Source organism: Pteronotus mesoamericanus, unplaced genomic scaffold, assembly GCF_021234165.1.
Source record: "Pteronotus mesoamericanus isolate MK-2021 breed Mesoamerican mustached bat unplaced genomic scaffold, CSHL_Meso_final contig_22, whole genome shotgun sequence".
In the NCBI taxonomy this organism is placed as follows: domain Eukaryota; kingdom Metazoa; phylum Chordata; class Mammalia; order Chiroptera; family Mormoopidae; genus Pteronotus; species Pteronotus mesoamericanus.
The window spans coordinates 3,288,518-3,301,782 of NW_026555090.1; the positions used below are offsets into that span (position 1 = coordinate 3,288,518).

Below are 13,265 nucleotides of genomic sequence, written 5' to 3' on the forward strand. Positions count from 1 at the left end.
GGGGTATGAGGCTAAAATTCCTGAATAATGAATTAAATTAAATCAATTGTCTTACCTCCTGCTCAGAGAGCCCATCAATAATCTCAGAAATCTCATGCTCACTTCTAGCAATAGTGGCTGAAAGACCAGCTCCCCTCTGCCCAACTCTAAATATGAGAAATTATAAATATATTTAAAGGCCTTTTATAAAGAAGACATAAATTAAATTACTTTTATATAGATTACTTTTCCGAATAAGATTTTTTTAATCCAACTAAAAGTCAGAGATGAAACCTAAATTACTTTTAAGTAATTAGCTTGAATCATCTATAAAATTAATAATTTAAATGCTGAGATTAAGATTGAAAGGCTACATGACCAAATTTAAATGGTAGATCTTTTATGGGAAACTTCTGGAAAACCAGCTATTGGTGCCATTACCATTTAACAGTCTTTTACCTGTCTTCCAGAGGACAGAAGAGCAGGTTTAGAAAAACACATCAAACATTTTTTAAATGAAGGGAAAAAAACATAATCATCATCCCATATGAAAATTCAATCATGTTTAAAGGGGCTTCCATGACTCTTACATAAGACAGTGGAGATGAATACTAAAGATTTTACCTTTGCAAAATACTTATTTTCTAAAAGTGAAAGCAAATAATAAAATATCTTACCAATATCAAAGAATTTTATAATTAGCAACCAATTTAATACTGTTTGACTATGTTGGTAATTATGAAAAACTAAAAGATATCAAAATCTATTCTTATTCTAATTTCCAAAGAAATGGGTATTTTCAAGAACTGAAGAATTTCAAAATATTCACTTAAATTTAGATACATGATTAAATATAGAAAATTAATATTAAATTCACCAACACATATGCAAAACAAAAGTTGTTTATAAACTTTCTTAATGATTAGTCAGGAAGCAATAAATATTGTAAAAGATAAAAAGTGTGATTCAAAGGAAATAACACAACCATCAAACACCAAACTACTTACCGCTGAAATCTTTCTTGCTGTTCTCTTTGTTTTCGAATTTCTGGAAACTGCTTTTCATAGTACTCCCTTGTTTTGCTTTCTTTAGCTTTCCTCCGAGGATTATTTTCTATTCTGTCCACTTTCTTCTCCCATGCCTCCATGAGCTGATCATAACGTTGGCAGATTTTTTGTTCCTATTAAATACCCGTAGCAAATTAATAAACAAAATTTTGATTCTGACAAACCCAATACTTTAAAGTATATGCTACTTCTTAAGGCTATGTCAGAAGTACACTTGACCTATGGCTCAACTGTGAATGAAACGCTGTCCTTGGTCTGAAAGAGGAGAGAGAAAGGGAGCTTCGTTGCCTTTAAAAGGTCCGGCATACAGAACATATTTTGGTGGGATTTCTTTAGTTAATGTGAAGACTATACAAATTAATCAATGACCTGATAAGCTACTCATAATAGCAGACCAGCTACTTTTATTTTTCTGTTAACAATGTCTTCATTGTCAAATAATGTAAAATTAAAAACAAAACATATAGTTTGTAATCCCCATCACCCAAAGACAACTACATTAACATTTTGTTGTTATCCTTCCAATGTGTCAGAACACACACTTTAATCATTCCTATACTGATGGAGGTTTTGGTTACTTGCACATTTTTGTTATTACAAATAATGCTATATAATAAACATTTTGACAGGCTGAAAAAGACAGAACTTAGTTATATTTTATCATAAAAAATTGAGCAAATGGCATGAAATCAAGAATTAATATTTTTAGAAAAATAAGTAATGCATGGTCTCATTTTGCAATACAAAAGAAAAGAAAGAAGCCTCCCACACAGAACTGTATACATGTCTGATGACACATGGATAAAAAAAGTGTAAGGACTCATGAAAGCCCGTTAACCCTGGTCACCTCAAAAAACAGCATTAGAGAAAGTTATCTTCCTCACACTCCATGCCGCCCTCCACCACTTCCCAACCATTCTCTTCCCCTCCAGCATGTCTTTTTTATCCTTCCTCTCTGCTTCGTCGCTACTGCCACTTCCTCAGTACAGGCTGACATCAATCCTCATCCAGATTAAAGAGCCTCCCAGTGTCTCCGTGCATCCTTTTTTAATTTTTATTTTTCAATTACAGTTGACATTTGGTACTATTTTGTATTAGTTTCAGGTGTACAGCAAAGTCGTTTGACAACCATACTCTTTACAAAGTGGTCCCACCCAAGTATTTCAACTACCCATCTGGCACTTCTTAATAGTGTAGCCAGATGCAAATTCTTAAAATACAAACCTGAACATTTCACATCTTCAATTCAGACACTTAAAGGATACTCTCAGGATCTAATCCAAAGTCTCCTAGGAGACCTCTGGGCTGTGGAGGCTGTGGCCTTGGCTTCCTCTGGCGGCCTCATTTCTCACCGTGCTGCCAGCGCAGCCTAAGCCCCAGCCATCTCGGAACCTGCTGCACTCCCTCTACTTCCCACGTCTTCACTTAGGCTGCTCTCTCTGCTTGGTCAAGTTTCTGGAGTACTAGTTTTCCTGGGAAACTTCCCTTCATGATTCATATCTGCATTACCTGTCCCTCTTATATGCTCACAGTCATCTGAATGTCCTTTACTACAGTTTGATCGCAGTACTGTCATTGCCTCCTGAATTATCTGTCCCCAGTTACATATGGGCTAAAACCACATGGCTACCTTGCTCACCTTTGTAGAATGATAGGTGGGGCAGAGTAAACAACCAATGAATATTAAACAAAGCAGTGAACATATAAACTTTATTAGTCTATGAAGTATGAAAACAAAATCTGTGCTTCTCTGTTTATGTCACGAGATAGCAAATTTAGCAATTACCATAATTACAACAAAATTACTGGACAGAAAAAAAAATACTTTGGCCACTTTCTTATTTAATATTTGTATGTTCTTGGCACACACACAAAAGAATTCAAGACTGAAGGACCAGACTGGCCAATGAGGACATTAGAATTTACACACCAAATAAAAGCTGCTGACTCTTGAGCATTCCAATCCATTAACTGTCAGTTCATTAAATATAAGGTACAAAGTTGACTTACAACATGAATTAAAGAACATCACTTATTTACTACACAACTGAATCTAAATGAATCAAAAGTTTGACCTAAAATCAGTACGAACACATTATAAAACAAGAGTGACATTATATTTTCTGTAACTTAATTTCCACGAAGACTATACCCATAAAACTTTTGGACTGCAAATCATATAATAAATATGAAAAACAAAATATTTGAATTTCAAAAAGCTGAACTTTAGCTGACCCAGTTTCTAATGAGAGAACAGCAATATCTAATAATCAGCATGACCATAACTTACCCACATTTGTTTGAGGGTTAAGAGAATGTAGATAATCCTATCTATCATATTTTTTAAACTACTCACCATTTTCTTTATTTTGGCCACATAAAAATTTTATAGACAACCAAAGAAATTAATTTGATAATGGTATTAAATGTGAATTATGATATCAAAATGTCACCAGAATTAAAATTATATTTAAGTCACATCATTTTTACTTCCTAAATCAGCATCTTCTCTCAAATATAATCAAGAACCATTTTCATTAACAATGGAAAGGCAAATGCCTACATGAGCATGAATGGAAAAGCTGTACAAATTTCAGTTAACAAGGATAGGGCCTCACCCTTTGTTTTCTTGCATGATTTCTTCTTTTAAAAAATAAAATGAGTTTTTTCCTCATCACCTGGTTTCTAGAAGAGAAAAATACGGTTGTATGACATTAAGAAAAAAAAAAGCACAATTTAATAATGCATTGACTTTTACTTTTCACAGACACTGAAAAAGCAAAGATCACTTAAGAACATATGATGTAATCAAAATTAATCTTAATTTTTTCACCCTGCAAAATAAGACTTTTGCAATAATTAGAACTGACTAAAACTCCTCCCATTCTACAAGGCTTTATATAAATAGTTCATTTTCAATTATTATATCTAATTATAAGGTAAATATTACATTCAAGTTACAATTACACAGTTCTTATGAACCCTGGTGATAGAAACATCTCTGCACACTCTGGAGGAGGGGAGGTCGCAGAGAAGAAAAAGCTTTGAAGTTACCTCCCGACCTCAGGACCAGTGCTGACCTCCCTTCTATGAGAATGTATACAACACAGAGAGGTGACTTCTGCTTTAAACAGAAGATTTTCTTCAGTCACAGAAATGACACAAACCACTCTAAGAAGTAATGGAGGGCTATGTGACAAGACAGGAAAACTTTTATATCTTAATATAAGTTTCACTTTTTAAATCTGAAGCATTGTGACCTTCAAAAACAATGACATGCAGGTTCAAATATAAATATTTATACCCCACCTACTTCCAGAAAGGATTTCAAGCTGATTATTCAAATATAAATACAAGGCCAAGGCAAGGAGAAGTAATTTTTTGGATTATCTGCCACTCAGGACTAATAGTGACACTGGCTCCACTCAAATAAGCATGGACAATCAGGAGCTGGCTATATGGAAAAGTAGCCAAGAGATTAAAAGAATCATTAAAAGATACATTTGCTATTTCATACAAAGCAAATGGCAGTGATGAAAGAATAGCTACTGAATGATTCATAATGGGTACATGCAGCTGAGTAAATGATAGTTCACAAAGGATTTCACACATACAGTAGAAGCATTACCACATATTCAGTTTGCTCTAATTGTAATTATGTGCTACTCAAAAGCAAATGACAATTGATAAATATAATTTAAAATGTTTCCTAAGAATTTAAATGAAGAAGTCAGCCAGTCAGTAACCCAGCTCAGGACAATGTGTTAAGCATTATAAATAGCATGAAATAAATCAGATACAGCTGCTCTCCAGCTAATATGGGGGGAGGGGGCAGAACACAAACATAACTGAAGCTTTGTGGGGGGAAAAAATCATTAAAGGCAGCCAACTATATTTTATCCACTATTCTTTTAAAAAATGTTAAAACAACTAAACAACTCCAAAACAAGGTATATTTTCTAAGAGTTTTGCCTAACCTAAGGGTTGTCAATACCAGAGTAGCATCTCACAGAAAAATTCTAAGTATATGACTTTTATTATGAACCACTTTCTTAACAAAAGTTAAAATTATTCAATTTTCATGCATACTACCATGCAAATTTTATCTGCCACCAGTTCTGCAAAGTAGTCAACTATTGCACATACTCAGTAAGAAATTTTTAAAAGAAAAAAAAGATATAGATATATGTATATATAGCAATGTGCTCATTAGTAACTGTACCAGTAAATAATTATAATTTCTGGTTATACTTAATAAAACATATAAAGTAGAAATATCACATTTTTGTTACAAACTAAGAATAATTCACCTAAAATTCTCTTAACGTATAATTTTTTTAAAAAGATACCTATCTGGCCTCCTCTCTTACTCCAATCAGATCAAGAAATTAGGTTTTCTTTTTTACTTATTTTCTTATTCCAAAATCCGCATCCATAAAGGCCTGGTATCTAGGATGAGCAAGGCTAAGCAAACTACACTCTGGAGCAGTCTCCTCACCCAGGTGAGGTGACTGAGCGCTTCCAAGGCACCAGGACATTAAATGGCAGAAGGGTCTACAAATACCGTCAATAGCAAGAGTCATGGAAGGGATTTCCCTAGAATAGGATTTTGAATAATGATAAAATGATCCGTGGCACTTCTACTTTGCAATGGCAGATGTGGCTTGGTGGGGGACGGTGTCATCACTAGTCTTAAATGAAAAAGCTTCATTATCTTACTTCATCATGCGCCTTGCAGGTACTCCACTGAAAAAAAGACAAAACAGGAGGCAAAAAATTCAAGCCTCAAGGTAAGCCATTTCAATGTTAAGTATCCACCTTTTTTTTTTTTTTTTTACTAGCAGATTATAAAACCAGCTAGTTTTATGCAATAATTTATTTCATTTTTTGGCCTCGGAAACTCAATGCTGTTACCCCAACCCCCAAAAAGCCAGAGGAAGATAACATATAGTAAAACAACAGCAAATTACACAAATCTAAAACATACCAACACTATATTATAATAATATGTCAGAAGATAACAAAAACAATCTCTTTATAGAATATATGGTCTTTAACTGAAGAATTCCAGAGACGATAAATACTTACGTCTTGATATTCTCATGGTACACCTTGGTATCTGATGGCTGGTTATAAAGTGGCTATAAAATAAATCAAATGTTTATATATAAAATGTACATATGCCTATAAAGAGACAAAAATAATCTATAATTTACTGTAAACCTAAATAAAGTATTAATGGATCTACACAATATACACCCTATCAAAATATCCAGACTTTTGGGTTCCCTGAGTAATTCTCCCTAACAATGAATGCCACTCCTATAAGAAAGTTTAGAAATTCATTGTATCCCACAATACATACATTTCATTTGGAGATTTTTAATTTTAAATGCAAAGAAAGATAAGCACCATCATCATCCTAACACTGTGATTCTAAGAGCTTTCTATCCGTTCCCACTTCCTCCTTCTGTCTGGAGTGCGTGCCAGCTCAGGAGAGTGCTTCTTTAAAGGTGACCAAGTGCATGCACTATTATTTTAAACTTCATCACAAACTTACAGCCTGGCAACATTCCTCTTACCCCAAAATAGACAGATTATATTCTATCTTACTCCAAAGAAAACCACTACAAATAAAGCACTAGAAACAAAAAAACACAATTTCTTACTTACCAGTTCAACTTTTGGGCCAAGACCTTCAAATATTTTATGAGCTTCTTCTGCTTTTTTCTACAAAGACATTATTATATTTTGTAATTAAAGAGTATATTACCTAAGTGCAAAATCATTACCAATTTAATAATATTTACCTAAAGACCCATCTATAGTTAAACTTATCCTTACTTCCAAACATTCTTCTTTCACGATAGGCTAAAAGACTATTTTTATTTTCACAGTTTCCTCCAAATTCAGTCAAAGCTTAACATCTGTATTGAAAGCACTACTTCAGGAATTGGTTAAATTCTTAAAAGCAAACATACATTAATTCTAAGAAGAGGGAACAGAAATTCACAATTAGAAATGAATCCCTCAAACATTATAAATACTTCAACTCATAGTCTTTAATGATATTTAAATACATACAACACCATAAAGTTGCCAATCTTTACTGTGGTAAGCCATATTGATCTCTTTGAAAAACAGCTTATAGTAATAAGCTTATTTTCTAGTTACAAGGAAACCCAAACAACAGAGGAAACAAAGTCTGAATTACTCAAGAGTGCAGTAGTAAATGATGAATTATATATATTTATAGTTTTTTACATGTCATTTTCAAAAGTAAAATAAATGCTAACAGAAATCATCCTTTAAAAGACAAATGAAATACAACAAAATTCAATACTGAAATATGTAAACTAGAATTATGTAACTAGCAAATGTCTCAGTGGTTCTCAAATCTCTCGCTCCCAACAGAGTCTTGTTAGCAACAGTGGCTCATTGCCTGCTGCAGCCCCCACCTCACTGCATGTGGCTCAGGGGAGCCCTCCAGGGCTTCTGATGGAAAATAGAAATGGATTATCAGTCAGTATTTCCCAAGTGTGAAGAAAGACATCTCTTAAAATAAATATTTCCCTTTTCATCTCATTTATCAATCACAATCAATGAGTCCAATATTTATTTAGTATATATTATGTGGAAAAAATACACTTAACCAGAGTAGGAAGCACAAGATAGTGTAGTGCACCTTCCAAACTCCAAGAAACCTAAAACGTATTATTAGGATGAGAAATAAACATATCAAAATGGTCAGGAATACTCAATTATAAACATACCCATTAAATTTGTATAGCAAATTCTATTTCTAGAGATAATTTTAAGGCAGATTTGTTAACCTTGGTACTATTAACACTTTGAGCCAGGGTATTTCCTTGTTGTGGCGGCTATCCTATGCATTGTAGAATATTTGGCAGTATCTCTGGTCTCTACCCACTATATGCCAGCAGCCTCTACCTCTCTGCCAAGTTATGACTATCAAAATACTTTCTGGTTGAGAACAGCTGCTCTAAGGTAAATATTAATCTCAAGAAGTCAAAATGTAATTATAATGAAATTCAAATTTATTAGCTTTAGGCAAATATTAAATAACACACAAATATCATTACAGATGATATTTGGAAATATCAAGCACCTGCAAATTATTCTCTCTAGATGAGTTTTAAAATTTTCTTTCTCTCCAGGTGCTCTGTTTCAGAGTCTACACCAAGAAAAGGCAGGGTAAGGGGACTGTACGTAAATAATACTGAGAAACAAGGGAGCAAAATCACCTCACAGCAAGTATTTACTAGTATCCTACTGTATAAAGGTGCTTACCCTTTCAAGGTAATTTTAAAGGCTGGTATTTAAGATGGTCTGCAGACCCCAAGATTTAAGTTTTGCAAAATTTTATTATATATTCGACTTCATGTTGGCTTAAATGCTAAGAGGAGCTTAACCTCTCAATAGTTTGGCAGAAAAAAGAATTTAATTTAAAACCTTCACAATTCCTTATTAAAATTTTTATTCTAAGTTTATAGACAAAAGTAATTAATTCTTCAAACATATGTTGAGCATGTTTTGGACAGTTGCCAGACCTTAGGAAAGCAGTGACTAAGACTGCCCTTCCTGAAGTATGAAGAGCAGTGGTCTCAAAAGGCTTCATAGAGAAAATGATAATTGAGCTGGGTCTTGAAGTACAAGTGCAATCGATAGACAACAGACCAAAAAGACAAGACACAGGAACACCTGAAGGTAGGGCAACATCATGGGGTAAAGATAAAAACAGCTTCAAGGGAATGTTCAAAACCTGTTCTGGCAGGTATCACTTAAGAAAGAAGTATCAGGCCAAGGGCCAGGCAGGTAGGCACGGAAGCACCGAAAAAAAAAAGTGTGAGCTATTCTGCAGAGTGGGATATTGTCAAAAGGTTTTATTTGGAGAATCATGCCACAAGATTCATATATGAAGGGTTAGAAAAGAAAAAGACTGAAGGAAGGAAACTCAGTATGTACATGAGAAATGAGGGCTCCAATTAAGTTAATGCCTAAAAAAGGAAGAGGGAAGCAATTGATCAGGCCAATATTTAGGAGGTAGCACCGATGCTCTTCAGTGATCAGTTAATCTACAGTGGCAAAGAAAGCAAAATAGATAATTCCTAGGACATGGGCCTAGGTCACTCGAGGACCTTGACACTCTACTGTCAATCCCTTTGTTTTTTGCTTGTGTCACATTAACGTGAAAATCATTTAATCAAAATATAAATAAGATAGTTTTAAAAACTACACTCCACTACCCCCATCTTCTATATGTATTTTAATTCTGAAATTAGAGCATTTATAAGCATTTTTGGAATCCAAAAGTGGGACACAGCAAACTGAACTATTACAAATAGTCCAAGAGAAGAGTCTGTTTAAAGACTAAATAAATCTTAGTGTGAAGTTTAAATATGATGTAAAGCAATTAATTTTTGTCTCAGAAAACCAATTTTAAAATTAAGTCACTTTTGGGACATTTTCTCCCTCCCACTAACTTTTCTAAATAAAAGAAAGATGACTTACACGAGATAATGTCCCCTATCTCTTAAGCCACATTTGGCTTAATTCCCGACCAGCCTAGACTACTGCCAAACAAGGAACAAAAGACAGACGTATGCACCTATGGTGTCAAAACAGATAAAGTCATTCTTTACACAACAGAAGCTCGAGAAGCAGTGAAGACCATACAAAAGGCAGTGTGACCAGGCCCAAAAAGCCCTGGAAACTGGGTGGTGAGAAAGCCTGTGCTCAGGCCAGCTGCGCTCTCACACTGCCCCCGCCAGGCCCCTCTGCTACAACTGACAGGGACACCCACAGCAGATGACTAGGAGCAGGGCAGACAAAAAAATGTGTTTTTAAAAAGATGATTTCTACAGTATTGAGAGTTTAAAATAATCTTCATTGTAATCTAATATTAACATACAAGTTTGGTTGTTCTTCGCAGACTGCACAACAAACTGAGTATGTAAATTCTTTTTAAGATTTTATTTATTTATTTTTAGAGGGAGGGGAAGGAAAGGAGAAAGAGAGGGAGTGAAACATCAGTGTGCAAGAAATACATCAATCGGTTTCCTCTCACAGACCCCCAGCTGAGACCTTGGCCCGCAACCCAGGCATGTGCCCTGAGCCCTGACTGGGAATCGAACCAGCAACCTTTTGATTCACAGGCTGGCACTCAATCCACTGAGCCACATCAGCCAGGGCTAGAGTATTTTTTTAAAAGCAGGAAATTCCACATAAAACTCCTTGCTGGCTTCTCCTAAATAAGGGAGCACCTGCGGACCCTGGGCCATATACTGCACGACCGGAGGACTCGTCTCCCCTAGGATGCCAGGAGGCAGGCCCACTGCCCTTCACCCTCACTGGGTAGTCTTGATGTACACTGCTCTGTCCATTCAATAAATTGGGCTAATTTTGAACTCAGTCAAGAAAATAATATTAATTGCCCATATTACCTGCCATAACACTTCCAATTATCTCAAGTATTACATATCTGACCACTTTCAGTTATCCATATAGACACATCCATCTTTATGAGTCCAAGACTATTCCGATAAATGTTTATTTAATGACTAATTCATAGCTGCCTTTCCTAAGGCCAAGTTCCTTTAGGATCTGGGCTACTATAAAGTTATAGGTTGCCTGTAAGAAGTACTGCTCCACTGACTACAAAGAAGCAAATTGAAACAATTCCAGCTTCTACCTATGACCAACTTCAGCTAACAAGCTTATTCTCTCCCCACAGTACTTTTAAAGCATGTTGCTCATTTTTGGACTGAGGACTTCTGGAAGCCCACTGTTTAAACAGCTCCATTTTAAAGTTTTGTTTACATTAAGATGAAATAAGTTTCCTTTTAACTGCTAGTTTCTGGGCTGGATTCCAGACAAAAACCAACTTTGACATCACAAAATTGTTCACAGAATTGAGGCTTGGCTTTCCTAAATCCATGCACACTTTTAATTATGAATATAAAAATTATTTTAATAAACCTGAAAAAGCAAAGTCTACCTAAAGGTCAATGGCCTCACATTCAATAACTAAGATTCAAAGCAGAGCCCAGCTATTAATTCTGAAGCTGATAATATAAGTCATTTCCCATCCAAGGACCTATCTCTACTAGAATAGTGTCAGTATTTGGCATTAAATGTCCCTTACATAAAGTGAAAAACTACAGAATAAGTGTTTTGTATTATTTGGCACAAACTTGCTTGCTAGGATTTGTGTAAGAGAGACTGAGCTGATAAAACTATACTCTCATTAAATACTTAAACAGTATAGCATGGAAATAAAATATCAAGTAATTTAAGACACAACTGTCAACCTTTCTTCAATCTTAAGGGAAAAAATGCCAAGCTTCAGTCAATCAAAGTCTAAGAATATTAAAAATTAAAACAGAAACCAGGTTTTAATACAATTAACATCACTATAGAATACACTGACAACTTAGAAAAGGCACAAAGAATTTTAAAGGCTGTTGCCACCAGAAATCTCATGAGCTTACCCGATTCTCATCATAAATAATCTGGACAATACTGCGGTGTTTCTGTTCCACAGGAGGAGGAGACACAGGCTTCTCAGGCTCAGGAGGTTTGGCTGCTTCTTCTTCGAGCTGTTGCTAAGAGACCCAGAAAGGAAGAGTCAGGCATCTGCTGCGTGTCACCCCCTACCAGTAATTAATCACCAGATAACACATGCTACTGAGCTGTGCCATATTGACTCTATAGGGTAATCATTTAATCTACTAGGGTCTAATAGACCCGAGGGCTCTAACAAATCCAATCAAATTTATTTTGACAAATAACTAAACAACATAAATCATCATTAGATAAATCCCTTTGTATTTTAATCGTATAAACAAAGCAAAGTAGTAAGAGAAACTAAACATATAAAGATACTCCCATAAACCTCTATCACAATGATCTTTTGTGGCACTGGAAAAACTTTCATGTGTTATAGATACACAGTACGTGTTAGTGTCTGGTGGAAAGAGCGCATGGGCGCATTTAAGGCTAATTCTTAGTTGAGCACAGAACTGCTCCCAACAAACTTTGTATTTTGTAGTCAAGAGGCACCAGCAAAACCACAAGAACATGGACTTGTGTGTGTGATTATAAAACAGAAAGCTTATCTGTATTACTCTGCCTGGGTTGGAACCTTAGGCTCATCCTTTTATAAGTGGTGTGTTCCTTGGACCCTAAGTCCTTACCTCAATCTTGAGCAAGAACACAAATCACTCACATGTAAAGTAGGGACATTAATCCTACGTATCACATGGCTTTTTGAGAGGAGTGAATGACTCAAAAACACATTTGAACTAAAAGTGTTTATTTAATAAAATGTTATTACCTACAATTATTACTGAAGTAAGCAGAGACTTAGTCTGCTTGGTTCACCGTTTATTCCCCCCCCCCCAACACCTCAACAAGTGATACCTAGTAAATGCTCAACAAATAGCCACATGAATATAATTTCACTGCCTAAGATGATAAAAAAGACATTAGGTAAAGACGTTAAGTCTACTAAAAGCCTGGAAGAAAAAATTATCCTTACTACTAAAAGTAACAGGCAAGGTTCCTATTACTTAAGTCAGACCACACCCAAATGAAAGGATAAAAATCCACCAAGAGAGAAGCTTCAAGGACCACGTCCACTCTGAAATTGAAAGTACTCTTGCAGTCTGCTAAGGATGTAAGTGAAAGACAGGTACATGGCGTTGTGAGATCAATCTTTACGGGAATAAGTTCTTCTAGGGTGCCCTTTCCTCCCTTTGCCCAGAGGGCCTTCTTTTAGGATCCCTGTTAGCAGGTATAGAGGATGGAATAAACAAGCTTCAGAAAGTGACATTTTATTTTTAGTACCTAAGTAGCCCTGGGACAAAATCATGGCACTAGAAAGGCTAAAAACAAATGAAACCAAAAAATACATGTTCTTTCACATTAACGTTAGAGTAATTTTTCAAAAATTTAAAACTAAATTTAGTTGGAATTTTTACTGAAAAAAATCTATAAATGTGAATTATTATGAGCATACAACATTATTAACACTGTTTCTATCCATTTATGGTATATTCTTTAATTACTCAAGTTATCTTTGATATTCCTCAATAAAACTTATAGCTATTGTACCTCTCTTGATCACACAATATATTTCATTATTTTTAATTATCATAAGTGGTTACATGTTACTGAGCATTTATATGTACCACATAT

At 35.0% G+C, this 13,265-nt stretch overlaps 1 protein-coding gene across 16 annotated transcripts in view; it reads right to left on the reverse strand.

The window, feature by feature from the left end:
• NCOR1 (nuclear receptor corepressor 1) overlaps window positions 1-13,265 on the reverse strand; it is a 172,933-nt gene that overhangs the window by 90,586 nt on the left and 69,082 nt on the right. For 10 of the 16 annotated variants that reach the window (XM_054571176.1, XM_054571178.1, XM_054571185.1 and 7 more), the window contains 7 exons: window positions 11,558-11,671; window positions 6,720-6,776; window positions 6,135-6,187; window positions 5,766-5,792; window positions 3,665-3,731; window positions 987-1,159; window positions 56-146 (listed from right to left, as the gene is read on the reverse strand). In XM_054571176.1, the coding sequence (XP_054427151.1) occupies window positions 56-146; window positions 987-1,159; window positions 3,665-3,731; window positions 5,766-5,792; window positions 6,135-6,187; window positions 6,720-6,776; window positions 11,558-11,671 (582 nt within the window). Of the gene's footprint in view, window positions 1-55; window positions 147-986; window positions 1,160-3,664; window positions 3,732-5,610; window positions 5,684-5,765; window positions 5,793-6,134; window positions 6,188-6,719; window positions 6,777-11,557; window positions 11,672-13,265 lie in introns of those variants that run through there. The other 6 variants (XM_054571186.1, XM_054571180.1, XM_054571188.1 and 3 more) reach the window with 2 other exon arrangements.